This window comes from Chiloscyllium plagiosum, unplaced genomic scaffold (assembly GCF_037043375.1).
Source record: "Chiloscyllium plagiosum isolate Xiang-an unplaced genomic scaffold, Cpla_swu_hap1 HiC_scaffold_21, whole genome shotgun sequence".
NCBI lineage: Eukaryota > Metazoa > Chordata > Chondrichthyes > Orectolobiformes > Hemiscylliidae > Chiloscyllium > Chiloscyllium plagiosum.
Window position 1 is genome coordinate 2,310,835 of NW_028270159.1, and position 27,813 is coordinate 2,338,647.

General features: G+C 44.9%; 2 protein-coding genes across 3 annotated transcripts in view; both read left to right on the plus strand.

Moving 5' to 3' along the window:
* The window catches only part of LOC122565021 (uncharacterized), a 106,336-nt gene extending 85,501 nt beyond the window's left edge, over positions 1 to 20,835 (plus strand). Inside the window, exon 5 of one of the 2 annotated variants that reach the window (XR_015760671.1) lies at positions 20,763 to 20,835. The gene's annotated coding sequence lies outside the window, so the exon portion shown is untranslated. Of the gene's footprint in view, positions 1 to 8,271; positions 8,377 to 20,762 lie in introns of those variants that run through there. The other variant, XR_015760672.1, reaches the window with a different exon arrangement.
* Positions 20,836 to 22,359: 1,524 nt separating this feature from the next.
* Positions 22,360 to 27,813, plus strand: part of LOC148146081 (dopamine beta-hydroxylase-like) — a 25,684-nt gene continuing 20,230 nt past the window's right edge. The window contains exon 1 of the mRNA XM_087998676.1: positions 22,360 to 22,524. Coding sequence (XP_087854802.1) covers positions 22,360 to 22,524 — 165 coding nt within the window. The remainder of the gene's footprint in view (positions 22,525 to 27,813) is intronic.

Consider the following 27,813-nt stretch of genomic DNA (forward strand, 5'->3'; position numbering starts at 1 on the left):
CCCCGCACAAAACCATGTTGTCTATCACTGATAAGCCTATTCTTTTCCAAATATAAATAGATTTTATCCCTCAGTACCTTCTCCAGCAACTTTCCCACCACTGACGTCAGGCTCACTGGTCAGTAGTTAACCTAGAATATCCCTATTACCCTTCTTGTAATCCTCCAGCACCTCACCTGTGTTTCAGGATGCTACAAAGATATTTGTCAGGGCCCCAGCTATTTCCTCTCTCACCTCCCTCAGCAACCTGGGATAGATACTATCTGGTCCTGGGGATTTGTCCACGTTAATATCCTTTAACCTATCTGACACATCTTCCCTCCTTATGTCAACGACCCAAAGTAAACAAACTTCTATCTCTAATCTCAGCATTCATCACCTCCCGTTCCTCAGTGAACACTGATGCAAAGTAATCATTGAGAATTGCCCATTTTCTCAGGTTTGACACATAACCTTCCTTCTTTATCCTTTAATGGACCAACCCTTTTTCTAGTTACTCTCTTGCTTCCTATATAAGAATAAAAGGCCTTGGGATTCTCCTTAATTTTGCTTGCTAAAGATATTTCATGATCCCTTTTAGCCGGCTTGATTCCTTGTTTAAGATTGGTCCTACTCTCCCGATATTCCTCGACGGCTTGTTCTGTTCTTAACTGCCTGGACCTTTTGTATGCTTCCCTTTTCCTGTCATCCACAGTTCACGAATCTTGCTTTTCCCATCCCTTGTTTTCAAAGGGACATGTCTATCCTGCACTATCTTCAACGTATCTTTGAAACCCTTCCACATATCGAATGTGGACTTTCCTCCAAATAGCTGTGTCCAATCCACATTTCCCAGCTCCTGCCTAATTGTGATATAATTGGCCTTGGCCCAGTTGAGTACTCGTCCCGAAAGACCATTCTCATCTTTGTCTATGAGTATTCTAAAACTTACAGAATTGTGGTCACTATTTCCCAAAGAAATCCCCCACTGCAACTTCTACCACCTGGCCTGGCTCATTCCCCAACACCAGGTCCAAATGGCCCCTTCCCTTGTCAGGCTATTGACATACTGCTCCAGAAAACTTTCCTGGAAGCTCCTTACAAATGCCCCATCCAGACCTCTGACACTAAGTGTATCCCAGTCAATGTTGGGAAAATTAAAATCTCCCATCACCACAACCCTGTTGCCTCTACATCTTTCCCTAATCTGTTTACCTATTTGCTCTTCTACCTCTTGCTCACAATTGGGAGGCCTGTAATACAGCATCACCAATGTAACTGCACACTTACTATTTCTCAGCTTCACCCATAATATATCACTGCTCAAGCTCCAATATTGTCCTCCTTGAGCACAGCCATGATATCATCCCTGATTAGTAACGCAACTTCCCCACCCCTTTTACTTTCCTCCCTGTCCTGTCTGAAGCATCTATATCTTGGACCATTTAGTTGACAATCATGCCCTTCCTTCAACCAAGTCTCTGTGATCGTAATAACATCATACTCCAATCCAACCCGAAGTTCATCTGCCTTACCCACTATACTCCTTGCATTAAAGTATTTGCACTTCAGACCAACAGTTCCTTTGCGTTCATCTGCTCTCTGCCTACTTTTCCCCTTATTAATGCTACCTTCATGATCCTTACAGTCTCCAGTTTCTACCTCACTGTCTACTCGTCTTCTCTTCTGGTTCCCAGTCCCCGGCCACATTAGTTTAAAACCTCCTCAATAGCAGTAGCAAGAATTTCCCTCAAGGACATTAGTTCCAGTCTGGTTCAGGTGTAGACTGTCCAATTTGTAATAGTCCTACCTTCTCCAGAACCGGGCTCTATGTCCCACAAATCTGAACCCCTCCCTCCTACGCAATTCCTCAAGCCACGTGTTCATCCTGCCTATTCTTTCATTTCTACCCTGGTTAGCATGTGGCACTCGTAGCAATCCTGAGATTGCTACTTTTGAGATCCTCCTCTTTAACTTTTCTCCGAGCTCCCTGAGTTCTGCTTTCAGGACCTCATCTCATTTTTTACTTATATCATTGGTGCCTATATACACCACGACAACTGGCAGTTGACCCTCCCCTTTCAGAATGCTCTGCAGCCGATCGGTGACATCCTTGAACAGAGCACCTGGGAGGCAACATACCATCCAGGAGTCTTGTTTTCAGCCACAGAACCACCTATCTACTCCCCTTAACAATAGAATTCCTATGACTATGGCCCTATGAGTCTTTTTCCTGCCCTTTTGAACAGCAGTGCCCACCACAGTGCTATGATACTGTGAACTGCTTCCCTTCCCCGTGAGCCATCTTCCCCAATGGTACATCTGATTTGGAGGGAGATGACCGCAGAGGACACCTGCACTGCCTTCCTACTCTTCTTTGCCTTTTGGTCACCCATTCATTGTCTCCTTCAACAATTCTATCCTGCGGTGTGACCAATTCGATAAATGTGCTATCCGCAACCTCCTCAGCATCGCAGATAGTGGGTTCATCCGCAGTTCCAGAGCCGTCATGCAGTCAAACAAGAGCTGCAGCTGGACACACTTCTTGCAAGTGTAAGAGTCAGGGACATCAGTAGCGTCCCTGAGCTCCCACATCAGGCAAGAGGCACATGCCATGGGTTGGAGGTTCCCTGCCATTGTAAGCCTTAGCTTTATATCAACTAACGGAAACCTAAACAATGCACTTAAGTACATGAAAGAAAAGAAAGAAAAAAAATAAACCTTTCCTTACAGAATCCTTTTTCTTCTGGTTAGAGGAAGGTGGATGGGAGGGAGATATTACACATGTAGAATCTCGGATTTAGCCGCTGCCCAAACTTATGTGGTTATGTCTATTTATGTGGTGAGGGTTCCTTGGATTGGTGTTGTCATTTCCTGTGGTGGTGTCATTTCCTGTTATTTTTCTCAGGGGGGTGGTAAACGGGATCCAAGTCCGTGTGTTTGTCAATAGAGTTCCAGTTGGAGTGCCATGCTTGAATTTTGGGAGGATTAACAATGAAAGCAATTACACGTTGAATGGTAGGACCATGGGAAGTACAGAGTATCAGAAAGACCTTGGTCCGCATGTCCATAGATCCTTGAAGGCAGCAGAGCTTGTTAGGAAGAAATTTCAGGGAGACAGGCAGTTCATAAATCATAGAAGGTCACGGCATACCTACAGTGTGGAAACAGGACATTTGGCCCATCAGGTCCGCACCAATGCTCCGAAGAGTAGCCCATCCATTCCCCTTACTCTGCATTTACCCCAAACAAACACATCTAACCTACACGTCCCTGACCACTAAGGGCAGTTTAGCATGGCCAATTCCCCTAACCTGCACATCTTTGAATTATGGGAGGAAATCGAACACCCAGTTTGTGCTACTTTCCTTGATCAATTGATAGCAGAGCAAGGAGGTTATTATAGAGCTGCATATAATGTTAGACCACAGTTAGTGTAATGTGCATACTCTGGTTCCTGAACAATAGGAACAATGTGTTTGCACTGGAGAGGGTTAAGAAAAGATTCATCAGAATGTTGCCTCGGTGGAAGTAATCCAGAATTGAAGAGTGACTAGACAGGCTGGGGCTGTTTTGCTGACAGCAGACAAAGTTGACCCTGGACTTGACTGAACTGTATATAGCTATAAGGCATTAGTAACCAAGGGGTCCAATTTCAAGATGTTATGGATCAGGCTAGACCCCCTCAAAACATTTGAAGAAGGTATCCCAGACGCTAACTTTTCTAGTTGTTTCAAACAGGTGTACAGTGGATAGTGAAGGAGTGTTGCAGCTTGTCAAAATCCCTCGGTTTAAACAAAATTTATTTACAGAGTACCAATGAAACAGAACAAAATACAGAATAACAACATATCCAAAAATCAAGCAGGCTATCCTGACTTAATCATGCTGTTCCAAATGCCTGCAAAAGTTCCCAGAAACACCCCCTTGTCAAAAAGGTATAATCAGACACTGGTTCTTACAGAAGAGAGAGAGATAGCAGAGAAAGTTAGCATTGAACTTCCTTCCATTGTAGCTGTTTCTTTGGATTTCCCAGCTTAAACTGACCAGCACTGCTGGACAGCTAGACTGTTAAAACCAAAACAAACCAGAGAAAAGTTGAATTGGGAGAACTGGCCATTCCACTTTCATTATATAAGTGTTTTTTTTTAAACATAAAAGCTCCTTCAAGTAAATAAACCCAGACAAGTCGGAAGCCATGACTTTATAACCCCTCTAAGACAAAATAAGGACAACATAACATTATTAAAGGAGCAGAAGAGTCAGAGGGTATTTGAGAAGATGAGCATTTGGAATTCACTGCCTGAACGGGGCTCGAGGTGGGACCCCTCAGGACATTGAAGAACTATTTAGATGAGGCTCAGCCTTTGTCCTGCAGTTCTTTCAGAAACTACCAGCTGAGTATTTGCAGCATTTCCAGTTTTCTACCAGATTTCTAGCATTTTGCTTCTATTCAAAGTTTGTGCGAAGATTTGTAGCTCGGGTGCTCGTTGTTGTCATTCTGTTCGCCGAGCTGGAAGTTTTTGTTGCAAACGTTTCGTCCCCTGGCTAGGCGACATCATCAGTGCTTGGGAGCCTCCTGCGAAGCACTTCTTTGATGTTTCCTCCGGTGTTTATAGTGGTCTGTCCCTGCCGCTTCCGGTTGTCAGTTTCAGCTGTCCGCTGTAGTGGTTGGTATATTGGGTCCAGGTCAATGTGTTTGTTGATGGAGTTTGTGGATGAATGCCATGCCTCTCGGAATTCCCTGGCTGTTCTCTGTCTGGCTTGCCCTATGATAGTAGTGTTGTCCCAGTCGAATTCATGTTGCTTGTTGTCTGCGTGTGTGGCTACTAAGGATAGCTGGTCGTGTCGTTTCGTGGCTAGTTGATGTTCATGTATGCGGATAGTTAGCTGTCTTCCTGTTTGTCCTATATAGTGTTTTGTGCAGTCCTTGCATGCTATTTTGTACACTACATTAGTTTTGCTCGTGTTGGGTATCGGGTCCTTCGTTCTGGTGAGTTGTTGTCTGAGCGTGGCTGTTGGTTGGTGTGCCGTTATGAGTCCTAGGGGTCGCAGTAGTCTGGCTGTCAGTTCCGAGATGCTCCTGATGTATGGTAGTGTGGCTAGTCCTTTTGGTTGTGGTATGTCCTCGTTCCGTGGTCTTTCTCTTAGGCATCTGTTGATGAAGTTGCGCGGGTATCCGTTTTTGGCGAATACCTTGTATAGGTGTTCCTCTTCTTCTTTTTGCAGTTCTGGTGTACTGCAGTGTGTTGTGGCCCTTTTGAATAGTGTCCTGATGCAGCTTCGTTTGTGTGTGTTGGGGTGGTACAACAACTACTTGCAGATATCAACACCTACCAAATGAAGGAATTTGACTGCAAAAAGAAGAAGAGGAACACCTATACAAGGTATTCGCTAAAAACGGATACCCGCGCAACTTCATCAACAGATGCCTAAGAGAAAGACCACGGAATGAGGACATACCACAACCAAAAGGACTAGCCACACTACCATACATCAGGAGCATCTCGGAACTGACAGCCAGACTACTGCGACCCCTAGGACTCATAACGGCACACCAACCAACAGCCACGCTCAGACAACAACTCACCAGAACGAAGGACCCGATACCCAACATGAGCAAAACTAATGTAGTGTACAAAATAGCATGCAAGGACTGCACAAAACACTATATAGGACAAACAGGAAGACAGCTAACTATCCGCATACATGAACATCAACTAGCCACGAAACGACACGACCAGCTATCCTTAGTAGCCACACACGCAGACAACAAGCAACATGAATTCGACTGGGACAACACTACTATCATAGGGCAAGCCAGACAGAGAACAGCCAGGGAATTCCTAGAGGCATGGCATTCATCCACAAACTCCATCAACAAACACATCGACCTGGACCAATATACCAACCACTACAGCGGACAGCTGAAACTGACAACTGGAAGCGGCAGGGACAGACCACTATAAACACCAGAGGAAACATCAAAGAAGCGCTTCGCAGGAGGCTCCCAAGCACTGATGATGTCGCCTAGCCAGGGGACGAAACGTTTGCAACAAAAACTTCCAGCTCGGCGAACAGAATCACAACATTTTGCTTCTATACTTGTTATTAGAATTGAAGGGATCAAAGGATATGGGGAGAATTGGGGAACAGTTTGCTGAGCTGGGTGATCAGCCATGATTCTATTGAATGGTAGAGCAGGCTTGAAGGGCCAAGTGGTCTGCTCCTATTTTCTAAGTTACTATGACAACCAAGGAAAAGGGGTGAAATGACTTTGGTAGACAGGCAGCCAGGGACAAATCACTGGGAAGGGAGCACTAGGGTAAAGACACAAGATTGATGCAGAGAATAAGTGCAGCTTAGAAGGGTGCCTTTCTGCACTGTATCTTCCCAGAGTAGTGATACACTCCAAGGTCCTTTAGCCACCTTTATTCAGTGTTTGCAGTGGCATGGTGTTGAGGGGCCTGATGTTGGCAGGGTGAGGAGTCAGGAAGAATTTGGGACACAGCATAGGACGGAGCTTTCTGATCCACCCACTCGCTGGTTCCACAGAGACATTTCTCAAACTGCCCCTCTCCTGGGTAGGGCTGGGTCAATGTTCAGGAAGCTGCCAGCTGGTGGGTAATTTTGTGAGGCTTTGTGGAATTTAAGGGACAGGTTTAGGACAATTTCAGAGCAGACATAGTCTCTGCTCCTCCTCCTCGTGACTGTTTAACTGGAGTTATGCTGGTGAGTGTTTCTGAATTCTTGTCATCCCCATCATGGGAATGAGTCTGTTAGTGGTCACTTGAGTGTTTGGCAATGTTGCTTCTCCTCATCCTTCTTGCTTCTCTTAATCATAGAACAATGCTGAAGGGGATGAAAGCTGCTTGTTTGTTTGCTTGTGGAGCAGTTTAAACTTAAGTGGAGATGGAGAAAAAGTTGTTGGGTTTAACACCCCCCAGGGATTGGTGCGGGTCCACTTCTGTTTGTCAATTATATAAATGACTTTGATGAGAATGTAGAACACATGCTTAGTACATTTGTAGATGACATCTGAATTGGTGGTATAGTGGAGGATGAAGAAGGCTATCTAAAATTACATATGGATCTTGATCAATTGGGCCAATGGTCTGAGGAGTGGCAGATAGTGTTTAATTTGATAATTTAATACGAAATATTGCATTTTTGTAAAACAAACAAGGGCAAGCCATATATAATTAAAAGTAGGGCCTTGGGTCATGCTGTAGAAAAGAGAGATCTAGGGGTTCAGGTACATAATTCTTTGAAGTTTGCATCACATATAGGTAGGATAGTTAAGAAGGTGTTTAACATGCTTGCCTTCATTGCTCAGACCTTGAGTCCACCAGTTGGGACGACTTGTTGAGGTTGTACAAGACACTGGTAAGGCCTCTTCTGGAATACTGTGTCCAGTTCTGGTTGCCCTGTTATAGAAAGGATATTGTTAAGGTGGTGTGGGTTCAGAAGAGATTTACCAGAACAGCTGGGAATGGCTGGTTTGAGTTATAAAAATTTGCTGGAAAGTCTGTGACTTTTTTACTGAAGTGTAGGCCTTGAGGAGTGACCTGATAGAAAATTATAAAATCATGAAGAGTATTGATAATTAGAAAGACAGGAGCATTTTATTTTTACAGAGGGTAGTTTGTGTGAGGAATGAACTTCCAGAGGAAGTGGTGAATGCAGGTACAATTATCAGGTTTAAAAGACATTTGGATAGGCACATGCATAAGAAATGTTTGGAAGAATATGAGCCAGGCACATGCAGGTGGGACTAGTTTAACTGGGATTATGGTCAGCATATACTGGTAAGACTGAAAGGTCTGTTTCCGTGCTGCATGACTATGACTTTGATCCCAGTGTACACAGTGATTTCCAAAGGGTGAATGAAAAGGGAGGAAGATTCTAGGGGACTTTTATATTTTAAAATGACACTGCCTTACCAGTGTGAACTATGCTGTGGTTGGAGCATTTATTTCTGATCCATTTTGCTACGATAGTTTTTTTTTCAAATAAATCTCAATTCTTGGGTATGGAGAAGCTTGAATAGAGTAAGACTGGCAGATATTGTCAATCTCCAGGTGTCTGTTCAGCCGGCGAGAGTGGGCAACATGAACCACTGCCACCTCTATGCTGTTAGTGCTCATATGGTGCTTTTTTTCTAAGGACTGTCCAGCTTATTATACTGCAGTGACACTGTGAATAAACTGTGATATCTGTCGAAGTCGACAAACACAATTGACATTTAAATAGCACTCTGTCTATAATGAGACATTCACTACCATTTCATAGACATATATCACAAGACGAATCATTGAAGAACATAAAGCCGATGCGCAAGAACGTCACCTTGAAGGACAATCTTGTAAAGGAGAAACAATCAGAAAGGGAGGAAAACGCAGATCATATAGACTGAGGTCTCGGTCATTAATATGTCAAAAAGTACGATTCAGATGATGCTCAAACTGCTCAGTATTTCAGCTTTTTCTGTCTTGAATTCAAATTTCCAATATTTTGCTTCTGCACCTGTCCATCTTGGAACTAAAGGGCTCAAAGAGTTTGTGAAGAAAACAGGAACAGTTGCCTCCTTCAGTCCTGTACCTCCTAGCTTGGTCTCTCCTTTTGTAGTTTTTTGCACACACTGGCTGGCTTTAATGCTGGGTTATAATGACAATCCAACAATTTACATGACAATATTTCTCCCCAAGTATCGGCTTCACAAATGATAAGATTAGTATCTCAATCTCACAATCGGCGTTGTTCTGCTAGTTTCTCTTCTGGCAAGGGATGGGAACCTGAGCTACAGATCAGATGATGGAGTAGCTGGTTAACAGCCAGATACAGCATGCACATAGTCTGTGAGCGGGGATAGGCACCTGACAGGGCAAAGGTGCTGTCAGTGTGATAGATTGAAGTGTGTCTATATTAATGCAAGACGTATCAGGAATAAGGTCGATGAATTAGAGCATGGATCAGTCTTTGAAACTATGTTGTTGTGGCCGTTACTTGGACTTGGATATCAGAGGGGCAGGAATGGTTTTTGGATGTTCTAGGGTTTAGACATTCCAAAACGAAAAGGGGGCAAGTTAACTGAGGTGGAGGAGGGGCGTTGCTAATCAGGGATGTTATCACAGATGCAGAAAGGGAGGTCACTGAGAAGGGTTTGTCTACTGAGTCAGTACAGGTGGAAGTCAAAAACAGGAAAGGAGCAGTCACTTTATTGGGAGTCTTCTATAGACCTCCCCCCCCCCCCCAGTAGCAGCAGAGACACAGAGGAGCAGATAGAACATAGAACAATACAGCACAGAACAGGCCCTTCGGCCCACGATGTTGTGCCGAACTTCTAACCTAGATTAAGTACCCATCCATGTACCTATCCAAACGCCGCTTAAAGGTCGCCAATGATTCCGACTCTACCACTCCCACGGGCAGCGCATTCCATGCCCCCACCACTCTCTGGGTAAAGAACCCACCCCTGACATCTCCCCTATACCTTCCACCCTTCACCTTAAATTTATGTCCCCTTGTAACACTCTGTTGTACCCGGGGAAAAAGTTTCTGACTGTCTACTCTATCTATTCCTCTGATCATCTTATAAACCTCTATCAAGTCACCCCTCATCCTTCACCGTTCCAACGAGAAAAGGCCGAGAACTCTCAACCTATCCTCGTACGACTTCCTCTCCATTCCAGGCAACATCCTGGTAAATCTTCTCTGCACCCTCTCCAAAGCTTCCACATCTTTCCTAAAGTGAGGCGACCAGAACTGCACACAGTACTCCAACTGTGGCCTAACCAAAGTCCTGTACAGCTGCAACATCACTTCACGACTCTTGAATTCAATCCCTCTGCTAATGAACGATAATACTCCATAGGCCTTCTTACAAACTCTATCCACCTGAGTGGCAACCTTCAAAGATCTATGTACATAGACCCCAAGATCCCTCTGTTCCTCCACCTGACTAAGAACCCTACCATTAACCCTGTATTCCGCAGATAGGGAGGCAGATTTTGGCAAGGTGCAGAAGTAACAGAGTAGTTGTCATGGGTAACCAACTTCCATTATATTGATTGGAACCTCTTTAGTTCAAATAGTTTGGATGCAGCAGTTTTTGGCAGGTGTGTTCAGGAAAGTTTCCTGACTCAATATGTAGATAGACCACAAAAGGGAGGCCATATTGGATTTGGCAACGAACCAATATGGTGAGAGAGCATTTCGAAGGTAGTGATCACAACTTCCTAATCTTTACTATACTCATGGAGAAGAATAGGAGCAGATGGTATGGGAAAATATTTAATTGGGGGAGGGGGTATTACAATGCAATGAGACAGGAACTGGGGTGCCTAGACTGAGAACAGATTCAGGGAAATGCACGACAGAAATGCGAAGATTATTTAAGGAGTACTTGCTGATAGTGCTGGAGAGGTTTGTCCCACTGAGACAAGGAAGGGATGGTAAGTTGAAAGTACCTTGGGTGACAAGGTATGTGGAACATCTAGTCAAGAGGAAGAAGGAAGCTTGTTTAAGGTTGAGAAGGCAAGGATCAGATAGGGCTGTAGAGGGTTACGAGGTAGCCAGGAAGGAACTGAAGAATGGGCTGAGGAGAACTAGAAGGGGGCATGAAAAAGCTTTAGTGGATAGGATTAAGGAAAACCCTAAGCCATTCTACACTTACAGGAGGAACAAGAGGATCACCAGATTGATGGTAGGGCCGGTCAGGGATAGTGGAGGTAGGGGCTTCCTTAATGAACTCTTTGTTTCAGTATGCAATACTGAGAGGGACATTGACATTTTCAAGGACAGCATGAAGGAGACTGATATGCTCGAACAGATTGATGTTAAGAAGGAGAACATGCTGAAAAGTTTGCAAGTTATGAGGATTAATTCCCTGGGCCAGATGGATTATACCCAATGTTACTACAGGAAGCGAGGGAAGAGATTGCTGTCCCTTTGATGATGTTCATTGCCTCCTCACTGTCCACGGGAGTATTGCCAAATGTTTGGAGGCTGACAAATGTGATTCACTTGTTCAAGAAAAAGAATAGGATAATCCTGGGATGTATAGACCAGTCAGTCTCACACATCTGTGGTGGGTAAAACATTGGAGGGGGTGCTGAGAGACAGGATTTATGATTATTTGGAAAACAATAGTTTGACTTAGAAATAGTCAGCAAGATGTGACAAGACACATTGATGAAGGTCAAGCAGTGGAAGTGGTATGCATGGATTTTAGCAAGTTGTTTGATAAGGTTTCCAATGGTAGGCTCATTCAGAAAGTAAGGAGGCATGGGATACAGGGAAATCTAGCTGTCAAGATACAGAACTGGCTGGCCCATAGAAGACAGAGGTGGTGGTAAATGGAAAGTATTCAGCCTGGAGCTTGGTGACCAGTGGTGTTCTACAGGGATCAGTTCTGGGACCTCTGCTCTTTGTGATTTTTATAAATGACTTGGATGAGGAAGTGGAAGGATAGTTTAGTAAGTTTGCCCATCATACGAAGGTTGGTGGAGTGGTAGATAGTGTGGAGGCCTGCTGTAGGTTGCATCGGGACACAGACAGAGTGCAGAACTTGGGTTGAGAAGTAGCAATAAGAATTCAAACTGGAAAAGGGTAAAGTGATTCACTTTGCAAAGTCGAATTTGAATGCAGAATACAGGGTTAAAGGCAGGATACTTGGCATTATAGGGGATCATCTTGGACTCCATGTCCATAGGTCCTTCAATGTTGATAGGGTTATCAAGAAGGTGTATGGTTGTTGGCTTTTATTAGCAGGGAGATTGAGTTTAAGAGCCGTGAGGTTATGCTGTAGCTCTATAAAGCCCATGTTAGACCACACTTTAAATGTTGTGTTGAGTTCTGGGCACCTCATTACAGGAATGACATGGAAGCTTTAGGCAGAGTGCAGAGATTTAACAGGATGCTATCTGGACTGGAAGGGATGTCTTATGAAGAAGATTGAAGGAGCTATGACTTTTCTGATTGGAGTGAAGAAGGATAAAAGGTGACTTGATAGAGGTGTATAAGATGATGAGAGGCATGGGTAGAATGGATTGCCAGAGACTTTTCCCCAGAGTGGAAATGGCTATAATAGAACATAGAACAATACAGCACAGAACAGGCCCTTCGGCCCACGATGTTGTGCCGAACATTTGTCCTAGCTTAAGCACCCATCCATGTACTTATCCAATTGCCACTTAAAGGTCACCAAAGATTCTGACTCTACCACTCCCACAGGCAGCGCATTCCATGCCCCCACCACTCTCCTGGGTAAAGAACCCACCCCTGACATCTCCCCTATACCTTCCACCCTTCACCTTAAATTTATGTCCCCTTGTAACACTCTGTTGTACCCGGGGAAAAAGTTTCTGACTGTCTACTCTACCTATTCCTCTGATCATCTTATAAACCTCTATCAAGTCACCCCTCATTCTTCGCCGTTCCAACGAGAAAAGGCCTAGCACTCTCAACCTATCCTCGTACGACCTATTCTCCATTCCAGGCAACATCCTGGTAAATCTTCTATGCACCCTCTCCAAAGCTTCCACATCTTTCCTAAAGTGAGGCGACCAGAACTGCACACAGTACTCCAAATGTGACCTAACCAAAGTCCTGTACAGTTGCAACATCACTTCACGACTCTTGAATTCAATCCCTCTGCTAATGAACGCTAATACACCATAGGCCTTCTTATAAGCTCTATCCACCTGAGTGGCAACTTTCAAAGATCTATGAACATAGACCCCAAGATCCCTCTGTTCCTCCACCTCACTAAGAACCCTACCGTTAACCCTGTATTCCGCATTCTTATTTGTCTTTCCAAAATGGACAACCTCACACTTGGCAGGGTTGAACTCCATGTGCCACTCCTCAGCCCAGCTCTGCATCATATCTAAGTCCCTTTGCAGCCCTCCTCACTATCCACAACTCCACCAATCTTCGTATCATCTGCAAATTTACTGACCCACCCTTCGACTCCTTCATCCAAGTCATTAATAAAAATTACAAACAGCAGAGGACCCAGAACTGATCCCTGCGGAACTCCACTTGTAACTGGGCTCCAGGCTGAATATTTACCATCTACCACCACTCTCTGACTTCGACCGGTTAGCCAGTTTTCTATCCAATTGGCCAAATTTCCCTCTATCCCATGCCTCCTGACTTTCCGCATAAGCCTACCATGGGGAACTTTATCAAATGCCTTACTAAAATCCATGTATACTACATCCACTGCTCTACCCTCATCCACATGCTTGGTCACCTCCTCAAAGAATTTAATAAGACTTGTAAGGCAAGACCTACCCTTCACAAATCCGTGCTGGCTGTCCCTAATCGAGCAGTGTCTTTCCAGATACTCATAAATCCTATCCCTCAGTACCCTTTCCATTACTTTGCCTACCACCGAAGTAAGACTAATTGGCCTGTAATTCCCGGGGTTATCCCTATTCCCTTTTTTGAACAGGGGCACAACTTTCGCCACTCTCCAGTCCCCTGGTACCACCCCCGTTGACAGTGAAGACGAAAAGATCATTGTCAACGGTATTGCAATTTCCTCTCTTGCTTCCCACATAATCCTAGGATATATCCCATCAGGCCCGGGGGACTTGTCTATCCTCAAGTTGTTCAAAATATCCAACACATCTTCCTTCCTAACAAGTATCTCCTCTAGCTTACCAGTCCGTTTCACAATCTCCTCTTCAACAATACGGTCCCTCTCGTTCATAAATACTGAGGGGCATAGTTTTAAGGTGGAAGGTTCAGGGGAGCTGTTAGAGGTAGGTTCTTTACACAGAGAGTGGTGGTTGTGTGGGATGCACTGCCAGTGGTGGTAGTAGAGTCAGATACATGATGGACATTTAAGCGACTTTTGGATAGTCACATGGAAGATAGTACAATGAAGGGTAAGTAGGTTAGTCCTAACCTGAGAGAAGGATAATAGGTCTGCACAACATCGAGGGCCAAAGGACCTATGTTCTATGTTCTTTCACTACTTTATTTTTAATTTCTTTGGAAAAGCTGGTTTGCAATTAACAGATTCATATGAAACCATGTCTAGGTCTGACAGTTATTCTGCATATTAAATTGAATTATCAAAAGATTTGGAACATGGGTGGAAAAAACACCGAGCACAGTGGGGAGAAACACATCTCTCTGTATGAAAGAAGTCTGACAACACTTATTTGAAATGTGAAATCTGCACAGTCACACTGGGGAGAAGCTGTTCATCTGCTCTGAAAGTATATGACTTAGTCATCCCACCAGCAAGTTGACACTGGGGAGACACAGCGAGTTTTGAGAAGATTTGTAGCTCAGGTTGAGGTTCTGGATGTAGGTTTGCTCGCTGAGCTGGAATGTTCATATCGAGATGTTTCATCACTATACTAGGTAACATCTTCAGTGAGCCTCCGGACAAAGCACTGCTGATGTTTCCTGCTTTTTATTTATATGCTTGGATTTCTTTGGGTTGGTGATGTCATTTCCTGTGGTGACATCACCACAGGAAATTACATTACCAACCCAACGAAACCCAAACATATAAATAGTAAGCAGGAAACATCAGCAGTGATTCATCCAGAGGCTCACTGAAGATGTTACCGAGTATGGTGACGAAATATCTGAAAATGAACCTTCCAGTTCAGCGAGCAAACCTACATCCAGAACTGGGGTGACACTTTTCACCTCCTCCATGTGTGGGAAGGGATTCACTCAGATATCCTCCAGGCTAAGACACCAGCAAATTCACACTGGGGGGAAATTGTTCTCCTGCTTTCAGGGATTCATCCAGTCACCCAGACTGCTGAGACCACCATTGAGTTCACACTGTGGAGGAACCAACACATCTGCTCTGTGTCTTTGAAATAATTCAGTCAGGCATCCAACCTAAGGATACACCAATGAGTTCACACTAGGAATAAACCATTCACCTGTTCTGTGCTTAGAAAGGGATTCAGTCAGGTATTCAACCTGCTGACACACCAGCGAGTTTACACAGGAGAGAGACCATTACTGGCTCTGATTGTAGGAAAACATTCACTTAGTCATCCAAACTGCTGAGACACCAGCGAATTCATAAATGGCCATAGTGTAGAGTTTTCATTTCTCTTATTCACTCCAAGTAATGGAAAATGGTCTTTGGCAGTTAAAATGTTAATAGAATTGTGTATCCGAAGGACCTGGCTTTAGAAATAATCAAAATATTGTTGTATACAAAGACATTCACACTGAGTAGAGTTGATCAATTTGCACAGTGTGTAAACAGGGATTTTCTGGTTCATTAGCACTAGTTAAACACACAGGAGTTCTTTGAGTGACTGCAGGAATTGATATTTGCTGCTATTGACAACCATTCCAAACCATGCTTTCTGGGTTCTGTTTCTGACGATGTTTGGAAACACCAACAGTCTGGATATCTTTTGGGGATAAAAGCAGTATCGATCAGGTTTCTGTTAAATGCAAGGCAATCAAGTCTATATCATAGCTCTAAAGCAATTTATTTTCTTCTGAAGGGCTCTCCATCTCACCTACCCCCTCAATTCTCAGCTCCAACAAGTATGAGGATCCCATGGAGTTTGATTCTCACTACGAATTAGACAATCTGATCAGCCACCTCTGCTAGTTCCTTTCCTACAGCTATGTCAAATTATATCTGAGAATCCCGTCACTGTAGGTGCAATGCTCCATCATTGTTCAGTTTTGCCCCTATTTCCTGCCTTGGCCTGTCAGTGCTCCTTCTACTGCACACAGATGTTTGCATACAGGGCCTGCAGGGTAACAGTTCTGCTCTTTCATTCCAGCAATAGGAGTAGAGTTATACTCCAACAAAATCTTCAAAATCACGGCCGAGTGTATTCCCCAATTCAATTGTTACGAAGTCGAAAGCATGTATGGTCACTTTAAGCTATAAAGTGCTTTTCTGAATTTCAAGTATAGACCCAGCTGCCAGCTAAAGGTCAGGCTGAAACAAATGTAACATTTAGAGACAAAAAAACTGTAGATGTTGGAATCCAAAATAGACAATAGACAATAGACAGTAGGTGCAGGAGTAGGCCATTCTGCCTGCACCACCATTCAATATGATCATGGCTGATCATCCTTAATCAGTATCCTGTTCCTGCCTTATCTCCATAACCCCTGATTCCACAATCCTTGAGAGCTCTATCCAACTCTTTCTTAAACGAATCCAGAGAGTGGGCCTCCACTGCCCTCTGGGGCAGAGTATTCCACACACCCACCACTCTCTGGGTGAAAAGGTTCCTCCTCATCTCTGTCCTAAATGGTCTACCCCGTATTTTTAAGCTGTGTCCTCTGGTTCGGCACTCACCCATCAGCGGAAACATGTTTCCTGCCTCCAGAGTGTCCAATCCTTTAATAATCTTATATGTCTCAATCAGATCCTCTCTCAGTCTTCTAAACTCAAGGGTATACAAGCCCAGTCTTTCAGTGTAAGGTAATCCCGCCATTTCAGGAATTGACCTCGTGAACCTACGCTGCACTCCCTCAATAGCCAGAATGTCTTTCCTCAAATTCGGAGACCAGAACTGCACACAGTACTCCAGGTGTGGTCTCACCAGGACCCTGTACAGCTGCAGAAGAACCTCTTTGCTTCTATACTCAATCCCTCTTGTTATGAAGGCCAGCATGCTATTAGCCTTCTTCACTACCTGCTGTACCTGCATGTTCTACCTTCATTGACTGGTGTACAAGAACACCCAGATCTCTCTGTACTGCCCCTTTAGCAAAATTGATTCCATTTAGGTAGTAATCTGCCTTCCTGTTCTTGCCACCAAAGTGGATAACCATACATTTATCCACATTAAACTGCATCTGCCATGCATCTGACCACTCACCTAACTTGTCCAGGTCACCCTGTAATCTCCTAACATCCTCATTACATTTCACCCTGCCACCCAGCTTAGTATCATCAGCAAATTTGCTAATGTTATTACTAATACCATCTTCTATATCATTAACATATATTGTAAAAAGCTGCGGTCCCAGTACTGATCCCTGCGGTACCCCACTGGTCACTGCCTGCCATTCCGAAATGGAGCCGTTTATCACTACTCTTTGTTTCCTATCAGCCAACCAAGTTTCAATCCAAGTTAGTATTTTGCCCCCAATACCATGCGCCCTACGTTTGCTCACTAACCTCCTATGTGGGACTTTATCAAAAGCTTTCTGAAAGTCCAGGTACACTACATCTACTGGATCTCCCTTGTCCATCTTCAGAGTTACATCCTCAAAGAATTCCAGAAGATTAGTCAAGCATGATTTCCCTTCATAAATCCATGCTGACTCTGTCCTATCCTGTTACTACTATCCAGATGTGTCGTAATTTCATCCTTTATAATAGACTCCAGCATCTTTTCCACCACTGAGGTCAGACTAACTGGTCTATAATTTCCCGCTTTCTCTCTCCCACCTTTCTTAAAAAGTGTATAACATTAGCCACCCATCAATCCGCAGGAACTGATCCCGAATCTATCGAACTCTGGAAAATACTCACCAACGGATCCACGAGTTCTCGAGCCACCTCCTTCAGTACCCTAGGATGTAGACCATCAGGCCCCGGGGACTTATCAACCTTCAGACGTAACAGTCTCTCCAACACCAATTCCTGGCAAATATGAATTCCCTTAAGTTCAGGTCCTTCAGCCGCTGTTACCTCAGGGAGATTGCTTGTGTCTTCCCCAGTGAACACAGATCTGAAGTACCAATTCAATTTTTCTGCCATTTCTTTGTTCCCCGGAATATATTCCCCTGTTTCTGTCTTCAAGGGCCCAATTTTAGTCTTAACCATTTTTTTGCCTTTCACATACCTAAAAAAACTTTTACTATCCTCCTTTATATTTTTGGCCAGTTTACCTTCATACCTCATTTTTTCTCTGTGTATTTCCTTCTTAGTAATCCTCTGTTGTTCTTTAAAAGCTTCCCAGTCCTCCGTTTTCCCACTTATCTTTGCTATGTTATACTTTTTCTCTTTTAACTTTATATGTTCCTTAACTTCCCTCGTCAGCCACGGCCACCCATGCCTCCTCCTAGGATCTTTCTTCCTTTTTGGAATGAACTGATCCCGAATCTTCTGCATTATACACAGAAATATCCACCATTGTTCCTCCACTGTCATCCCTGCTAAGGTATTGCACCATTGAACTTTGGCCAGCTCCTCCCTCGTAGCTCCATAGTTCCCTTTATTCAACTGAAAAATTGTCACTTCCGATTGTACCCTCTCCCTCTCGAATTGCAGATTGAAGCTTATTGTATTATGGTCACTACTTACCAATGGCTCCTTCACTTCGAGGTCTCTGACCAATTCTGGTTCGTTACACAATACCAGATCCAGAATTGCCTTCTCCCTGGTCGGCTGCAGCACCAGTTGTTCTAAGAATCCATCTCTGAGGCACTCCACAAAGTCTCTTTCTTGAGGTCCAATACCATCCTGATTCTCCCAGTCTACCTGCATGTTGAAAATCCCCCATAACAACTGTAGTAACATCTTTGCGACAGGCCAGTTTCAGCTCCTGATTTAACTTACATCCGACTTCCAGACTACTGTTTGGGGGCCTGTAGATAACTCTCAAGGGGGTCTTTTTACCCTTAGTATTTCTCAGCTCTATCCACACTGACTCTACATCCCCTGATTCTAGGTCCCCCCGAGCAAGGGATTGAATATCATCCTTTACCAACATGGCCACCCCACCCCCTCTGCCCATCAGCCTGTCCTTACGATAGCACGTGTAGCCTTGAATATTCATTTCCCAGGCCCTGTTCACTTGAAGCCACGTCTCAGTTATCCCCACAATATCATATCTGCCAATTTCCAAAAGAGCCTCAAGCTCATCCACCTTATTTCTAACGCTTCATGCATTCATGTATAGTATTTTTAATTTGTTACTCCCCTCACCCTTCCCATCAACTCCTATTTCACTCAACCTTACAGCATAATCCCTTTCTGAGTTTTCTGCCTCATTGATACAGTTGTCTTTCTTGACTTCCCTTGTTCTAACATTCCCTTCAATTTCCTTCTTAAACATCCAGTTCGTCCCCTCCCCCCCTCCCACTACTTAGTTTAAACGTAGCTGTGTTGCAGTAGCAAACCTGCCTGCCAGAATGCTGGTCCCTAACCTATTAAGGTGCAAACCATCTCTCTTGTAGAATTTATGCTGACCACAAAACATCCAAGAATTTAAATCATTGCTTCCTGCACCAGTTCCCCAGCCAGATGTTCAAGTCCATTATCTCCCTGTTTCTGGCCTCACCAGCCCGAGGAACTGGAAGCAAACCGGAGATAACCACCTTGGACATCCTGCTTTTCAGCCTTCTTCCTAGTCCTCCAAAGTCCCGCTGTAGTATGTTACTCCTCTTCTTCCCGACATCATTTGTGCCGACATGTACCACCATCTCTGGCTCTTCACCTTCATCTTTGAGGATTTCCTGCACTCTGTCTGTGATGTCTTTAACCCTGACAGAACGCAGCAAGCCAGGCAGCATCAGGAGGTGGAGAAGACAACATTCTGGGTGTGACCCATCTTCAGGACTGGGGTTGGTTGTGGGGGGAGCTACAGATAAAGGGGATTGCGGGGGCAGGGTGGTGAAGTGGGGATAGGTGAAGCCAGGTAGAGGGTATGACCTGGTTAGTCAATGGGAGGAATGGATCTGGTTGGTGCAGAGAGCAGTGGAAGGGATAGGGAGGGGATGGGAAGGAAGTCGGGGGATGGGGCCGGAGATTATTTGAAATTTGAGATGTTAATGTTGAGACTGTAGACTGCGCAGGTGGAAGATGAGGTGTTGTTCCTCCAATTTACACCGTGGTTCATTTTGGCAATGGAGGAGGAGGCTAAGCATGGTCATGTGGGAAAGGGAGTAGGAAGGAAATTGAAATGGGTGTTGACTGGGAGGTCCGGTCGACCCCTGCAGGCCCATCTGTGATGCTCGATGAGCTGTTCCCTAAGTTTACGTTCGGTCTCCCAGATGTGCAGAAGACCACATTAGGAGCACCTGATGCAGTAACCTAGGCTGGAGGAGAGGCAGGTGAACCTCTGTCTCACCTGGAAGGACTGTTTGGGGCCCTAGATCGGGGGGGGGGGGGGTGGAGAGAGGCGGTGTAATGTCAGATTTTGCATCTTTTCTGGTTTTGGTGGGTTCGGTGGGGACAGCAGCGCAAACCAATGACTGTCAAAGGGAACAGTCCTTGCAGAAGGCAGAGAGGAGTGGGGAGGGGAGGATGTTCTTGGTGATGGGGTTTAGTTGGAGTTGGCGGAAGTGTTTAAGTGTGTTGGATGCGGAGACTGGTGGGGTGGTAGGTGAGGACAAGGGGGACTTTGTCTTTATTGCATTGTGGAGGTTGGTTTAGAGCAGTGAAATGGGAAATGGGGATAGTGCGGCAGAGGGCTGTCTGGATGGCGGAGGGAGGAAAGGCACATTGTTCAGAATAGGTGGACATCTGGGATGCTCGTGAGTGAAATGTCACCTCAGCTGAGCAGGTGCAGCAGAGGTAGAGGAATTGGGAGAATGGGATGGAGTTCTTGCAGGATACTGAGTGGGATGAAGTGTGGTCCAGGTAAGTTGTAGGAGTCTGTAGCTTTGTAGTAAACATCTGTTTGAAGACTGTCACCAGAGATAGAAATGGTGAGGTCAAGAAAGGGGAGAGGGGTGTTTAAGATTAACCAAATGAATTTCAGAGTAATGTGGAAGTTGAAATGGAGCAGTTCATCGACTTTGCCCACAGCTTCCACTTCCCACTCCCTTTCTGACATGACTATTCCTGTCCTTCTCTGTTGCCACAGTGAGTCAGACTGGAGGAACAAATTGGAGGAACAACACCTCATCTTCTGCCTGGGCAGCCTACAGCCTGGAGGACTCAACATTGACTTCTCCAATTTCAAATAAACTCCCTACCCATCCCCTGACTCCCTTCTCAGTCCGCCCCCCCCCCCCCCCCCCCATTCCTTCCACTGCTCTCTGCCACCAATCGGATTTATTCTTTCCATTGACCAACCAGGTAGTATTCTCTACCTACCTTCACCTCTGTGTTGCTGGAAAAGCGCAGCAGGTCAGGCAGCATCCAAGGAACAGGCATAAGCCATTCTTCAGGAATCCTGCTCTGATTTCAGCTCTGATCTCCAGCATCTGCAGTCCTCACTTTCTCCTACCTTCACCTATCCCCACTTCACCACCCTGCTCCCTGCCGCCCCACCGCTTTTATCTGAAGCCCACACCCATCCCCAGTCCTGAAGAAAGGTTACACTCAAAACATCAACTTCTCCACCTCCTGTGTTCTCCCAGCCTCCTGCCAAATGTAACATTTGGCTGTTAAATGAATATCTGAGTTCTTGTTGTTGTTTTGACAATTCAAATTTAACCAATTATTCTAAATCATGCCCAGGATACCAGAAGCCAATAGAATCTGAATTTTATTGTTTTGACACCTGTAAACCAATCAAATGATAACAATTTAATATGTCACTAGGGGTATATAAACCTGGTATTTTGAAAATTAGATGGAGAGCAACTGCCGGAAAGAGAGAACATGTGACGGTGAGCTAGCTGCCCATCTAGCATCTTGTTCTCAAAGAAATTAGAAAACGCTCTCTATCAAAGGTACTCTTTCATGTGAATCATACAGTAAAAAGAAAGAAGATGACCCAGATTAAGTTAATATAATTTTAATAAGTGTCTTATTGGAACAGCATCTTTTTATAGAGTCGGAGTCATATAGTAAGTAATTAAGATAAGGCAGGTGGGCATTGGATTTGTCAATCGTTTCTTTTGTTTGGTGCTCACTATTAGAATTAGAAAAATAAATTGATATTTTTTCTTTAAATAATGGAATTTGAGAGTTCTCTAACACTCACATTTTAACAGATTGTGAGGCAAGCATTTCTGGGTGTTTGATTTAATTAAGGGGTTCGCCCTTCCGTATCATAACAGTTTGGGGGCTCTAACTATTACTATCAAACCAGAGGATTAAACCTGGTTTAGTTGAGAGTTGAATAGCAGCATGTCTATATAAAACTGAGGTGCTAATCTAATGAAGCTACCAAAGAGGACTATATACATGCCAAACAGCATAACCAGCAAGTGATACACAGAGTTAAGCAATCCCATAAACAACAGAGCAGATCTAAGACCTGCAGTCTAGCCACATCCAGTTGTGCATGGAATAGGACCATTAAACAACTGACTGGAAGAGGAAGCTCCACAAATATTCCCATCGTCAATGACAGAAGAGCATAGCACATCAGTGCAAATGATAAGGCTGAACTGCTCGCAGCAATCTGCAGCCAGAAGTGCTGATCGGATGATCCATCTTGGACTCCTCCAGTAGGCCTCAATATTACAGATTCCAGTCTTCAGCCAATTCCATTCACTCCACGTGACATCATGAAACAGGTGGAGGCAGTGGATACTGCACAGACTATGAACCCTCACAAGATCCTGGCAATAGTACTGGCTGCATGTACTCCAGAACATGCTGCTGTCCAGGCCAATCTTTTCCAGTACTGTTACAACTCTGGCGTCTACACAACAATGTGGAACATTGCCCAGGTAAGTCATAGAGTCATAGGGATATACAGCACAGAAACAGACCCATCGGTCCAACTCGTCCATGCCGACCAGATATTCTAACCTAATCTAGTCCCATTTGCCAGCACTAGGCCCATATCCCTCTAAACTCTTCCTATCCATATACCCATCCAGATTCCTTTTAAATGCTGTAACTGTATCAGCCTCCACCACTTCCTTTTGGCAGCCCATTCCATACATGCACCACCCTCTGTGTGAAATAGTTGCCCCTTAGGTCTCTTTTATATCTTTCCCCTCTCACCCTAAACCTATGCCCTCTAGTTCTGGACTTCCCCACCCCAGGGAAAAAACTTTGTCTATTTACCTTATCCATGCTCCTCATGAGTTTATAAACCTCTGTAAGGTCACCCTTCAGCCTCCAAGACTCCAGGGAAAACAGCCCCAGCCTATTCACCCTCTCTCTATTGCTGAAATCCTCCAAACCTGGCAACATCCTTGTAAATCTTTTCTGAACCCTTTCAAGTTATACAACATCCTTCTGATAGGAAAGAGACCAAACTGCACACAATACTCCAAAAGTGGCCTAATCAATGTCCCGTACAGCCGCAACATGATATCCCAACTCCTATACTCAAGCCTCTGACCGATAAGTGGAAGCATACCAAATGCCTTCTTCACTATCCTATCTACCTGTGACTCTACTTTCAAGGAACTATGAACCTGCGCTTCGAGATCTTTGTTCAGCAACAAAGAACCTGCGCTTTGTTCAGCAACACTCCCTAGGATCTTATCATTAAGTGTATAAGTTTTGTCCTGATTTGCTTTTCCAAAATGCAGCATATCACATTTATCTAAATTAAACTCCATCTGCCTCTCCTCAGCCCATTGGCCCATCTGATCATGATCTCATTGTAATCTGAGGTTACCTTCTTTGCTGTACACTGCATCTCCAATTCTGGTGTCATCTTCAACCTTAATAACTATACCTCTTATGTTCACATCCAAATTCTTTACATAAATGACAAAAAGCAATGGACCCAGCATTGATCCTTGTGATACACCACTGGTCGCAGGCGTCCAGTCTGAAAAGCAACGCTCCACCACTACCCTCTGTCCTCTACCTTCGAGCCAGTTCTGTATCCAAATGGCTAGTTCTCCCTGTATTCCTAACCTTGCTAACCAGTGTTACATGAGGAGCCTTGTAGAATGCCTTACTGAAATATATATTGATCATGTCTACTGCTCTGCCCTTATCAATTCTCTTCATTACTTCTTCAAAAAACTCAATCACGTTTGTGAGACATGCACCTCACGTACAAAGCCATGCTGACTATCCCGAATCAAGTCCTTACCTTTCCAAATACATGTAAACCCTGTTCCTCAGGATTCCCTCCAACAACTTGCCCACCACCAATGTCAGGCTCACCGATTTGTCGTTCCCTGGCTTTTCCTTACTACCTTTCTTAAATAGTGACACCATGTTAGCCACCTCCAGTTTTCCAGCACCGCACCTGTGACTATAGATTAACCAAATATCTCAGCAAGGGGCCCAGCAATCACTTCCCTAGCTTCACATGGTGTTCTAGGGTACACCTGATCAGGTCCACTTTTATACGTTTCAAGACACCCAGCACCACCTCCTCTGTAATATGGACATTTTTCAAGATGTCACCATCTACTTCCCCACATTCTATACCTCCCATGTCCTTCTCCACAGTAAACATTGATGCAAAATACTCATTTAGTGTCTCCCTCCTCTCCTGCGGCTCCATTACATAGGCTGCCTTACTGATCTTTATGGGGCCCTATTCTCTCCCTGGTTACCCTTTTGTTCTTAATGTATTTATAAAACTCTTTGGATTCTCCTTAACCTTCTTTGCCAAAGCTATTTCATGTCCCCTTTTTTGCCATCCTGATTTCCCTCTTAAGTATACTCCTATTGCTTTCATATTTTTCCCAGAATTCACTCAATCTCTCCTGTCTATATTTGTCATATGCTTTCTTCTTTTTCTTAACCCAAACCTCAATTTCTCTAGTCATCCAGCATTCCCTATACCTATTAGCCTAATAGGAATATACTGTCTCTGGAATCTCATTATCTCATTTTTGAAGGCTTCCCATTTTCCAGTCGTCTCTTTACCTGCGAACATCTGCCCCCAATCAGCGTTTGAAAGATCTTGTCTAATACCATCAAAATTAGCCTACTTCCAATTTAGAACTTCAATTTTCGATCCAGTCTATGTTTTTCCATCACTATTTTAAAGCGAATAGAATTATGGTAACTAGCCCCAAAGTGCTCCCCCACTAACACCTCAGTCACCTGCCCTGTCTTATTTCCCAAGAGTAGGTCAGGCTTTGCACCTTGTCTAGGAGGTACAACCACATTTTGAATCATAAAACTTTCTTGTACACACTTAACAAATTCCTCTCCACCGTAACACAATGGCATTCCCAGACTATGTTTGGAAAGTTAAAATCCCCTACCATAAACAGCCTATTATTCTTACAGATATCTGAAATCTTCTTACAAATTTGTTTCTCAATTTCCCACTGACTATTAGGGGGTCTATAATACAATCCTACTGAGGTGATACGGTTAGGGTTAGGGTTAGTGTCAGGGTTAGGGATAGGGTCAGGGTTAAGGATAGGGTTAGGGTCAGGGTTAGGGTTAAGGGAAGGGTTAGGGTTAGGGATTGCGACAGGGTTAGGGTCAGGGTCAGGGTTAGGGTGAGGGGAGGGTGAGGGTTAGGGATAGGGTTAGGGTTAGGCCTGCGATAGGGTTTGGGTTAGGGTTAGGCCCGCATTAGGGTTAGGGATAGGGTTAGGGTTAGGGAAAGGGTTAGGGTAGGGTTAGGGTGAGGGTTAGGGTCAGGGTTAGGGTTAAGGGAAGGGTTAGGGTTTGTGACAGGGTTAGGGTTAGGGATAGGGTTAGGGTAAGGGTTAGGGTAGGGTTAGGGTTCGGGTGAGGGTTAGGGTCAGGGTTATAGTTAAGGGAAGGGTTAGGGTTAGGGTTAGTGTTAGGGATAGGGTTAGGGATAGGGTAAGGGTTAGGGTTAGGGTTATCGATAGGGTTAGGGTTAGGGTTCGGGTTAGGGTTAGGGATAGGGTAAGGGTTAGGGTTAGGGTTAGGGTTAGAGTAAGGGTTAGGGTCAGGGTCCTGCGATAGGGTTAGGGTTAGGGTTAGGGATTGGGTTAGGGTTAGGGTTAGGGTTAGGCCCGCGTTCGGGTTAGGGTTAGTGTTAGGGTTAGGGTTAGGGTTAGAGTAAGGGTTAGGGTCAGGGTCAGGGTCCTGCGATAGGGTTAGGGTTAGGGTTAGGGATAGGGTTAGGATTAGGGTTAGGGATAGGGTTAGGGTTAGGGCTAGGGTTAAGGTTAGGGATAAGGTTAGGGTTAGGGTTAAGGTTAGGGATAGGGTTGAGGTTAGGGTTAGGGTTAGGGTTAGAACATAGAACATAGAACAATACAGCACAGAACAGGCCCTTCGGCCCACGATGTTGTGCCGAACTTCTAACCTAGATTAAGTACCCATCCATGTACCTATCCAAATGCCGCTTAAAGGTCGCCAATGATTCCGACTCTACCACTCCCACGGGCAATGCATTCCATGCCCCCACCACTCTCTGGGTAAAGAACCCACCCCTGACATCTCCCCTATACCTTCCACCCTTCACCTTAAATTTATGTCCCCTTGTAACACTCTGTTGTACCCGGGGAAAAAGTTTCTGACTGTCTACTCTATCTATTCCTCTGATCATCTTATAAACCTCTATCAAGTCACCCCTCATCCTTCGCCGTTCCAACGAGAAAAGGCCGAGAACTCTCAACCTATCCTCGTACGACTTCCTCTCCATTCCAGGCAACATCCTGGTAAATCTTCTCTGCACCCTCTCCAAAGCTTCCACATGCGATAGGGTTAGGGTTAGGGTTATGGTTAGGGTTAGGGTTAGGGATAGGGTTGGGGTTAGGGTTAGGGTTAGGGATAGGGTTAGGGTTAGGTTTAGGGATAGGGTTAGGGTTAGGGTTAGGGTTAGTGTTAGGGTCAGGGTTAGGGTCAGGGTCAGGGTCAGGGTTAGGGTCAGGGTTAGGGTTAGGGATAGGGTTAGGGTTAGTGTTAGGGTCAGGGTTAGGGTCAGGGTCAGGGTTAGGGTTTGTGACAGGGTTAGGGTTAGGGATAGGGTTAGGGTTAGGGTTAGGGTCAGGGTTAGGCTTAGGATAAGGGTTAGGTTCGTGGAGTGGTTAGGGTTAGGGTTAGGGTTAGGGCTAGGGTTAGGGTTCGGGTTAGGGTTAGGGTTAGTGTTAGGGTTAGGGTTAGAGTAAGGGTTAGGGTCAGGGTCCTGCGATAGGGTTAGGGTTAGGGTTAGGGATAGGGTTAGGGTTAGGGTTAGGGTTAGGGTTAGGGTTAGGGATAGGGTTAGGGTTCGGGTTAGGGTTAGGGTTAGGGTTAGTGTTAGGGTTAGGGTTAGAGTAAGGGTTAGGGTCAGGGTCAGGGTCCTGCGATAGGGTTAGGGTTAGGGTTAGGGATAGGGTTAGGGTTAGGATTAGGGTTAGGGATAGGGTTAGGGTTAGGGCTAGGGTTAAGGTTAGGGATAGGGTTAGGGTTAGGGTTAAGGTTAGGGATAGGGTTAGGTTTGGGTTGGGGTTAGGGTTAGGGTTAGGGTTAGAACATAGAACATAGAACATAGAACAATACAGCACAGAACAGGCCCTTCGGCCCACGATGTTGTGCCGAACTTCTAACCTAGATTAAGTACCCATCCATGTACCTATCCAAATGCCGCTTAAAGGTCGCCAATGATTCCGACTCTACCACTCCCACGGGCAGTGCATTCCATGCCCCCACCACTCTGGTTAAAGAACCCACCCCTGACAATTTCCCCTATACCTTCCACCCTTCACCTTAAATTTATGTCCCCTTGTAACACTCTGTTGTACCCGGGGAAAAAGTTTCTGACTGTCTACTCTATCTATTCCTCTGATCATCTTATAAACCTCTATCAAGTCACCCCTCATCCTTCGCCGTTCCAACGAGAAAAGGCCGAGAACTCTCAACCTATCCTCGTACGACTTCCTCTCCATTCCAGGCAACATCCTGGTAAATCTTCTCTGCACCCTCTCCAAAGCTTCCACATGCGATAGGGTTAGGGTTAGGGTTATGGTTAGGGTTAGGGTTAGGGATAGGGTTGGGGTTAGGGTTAGGGTTAGGGATAGGGTTAGAGTTAGGTTTAGGGATAGGGTTAGGGTTAGGGTTAGGGTTAGGGTTAGGGTGAGTGTTAGGGTCAGGGTTAGGGTGAGGGTCAGGGTCAGGGTCAG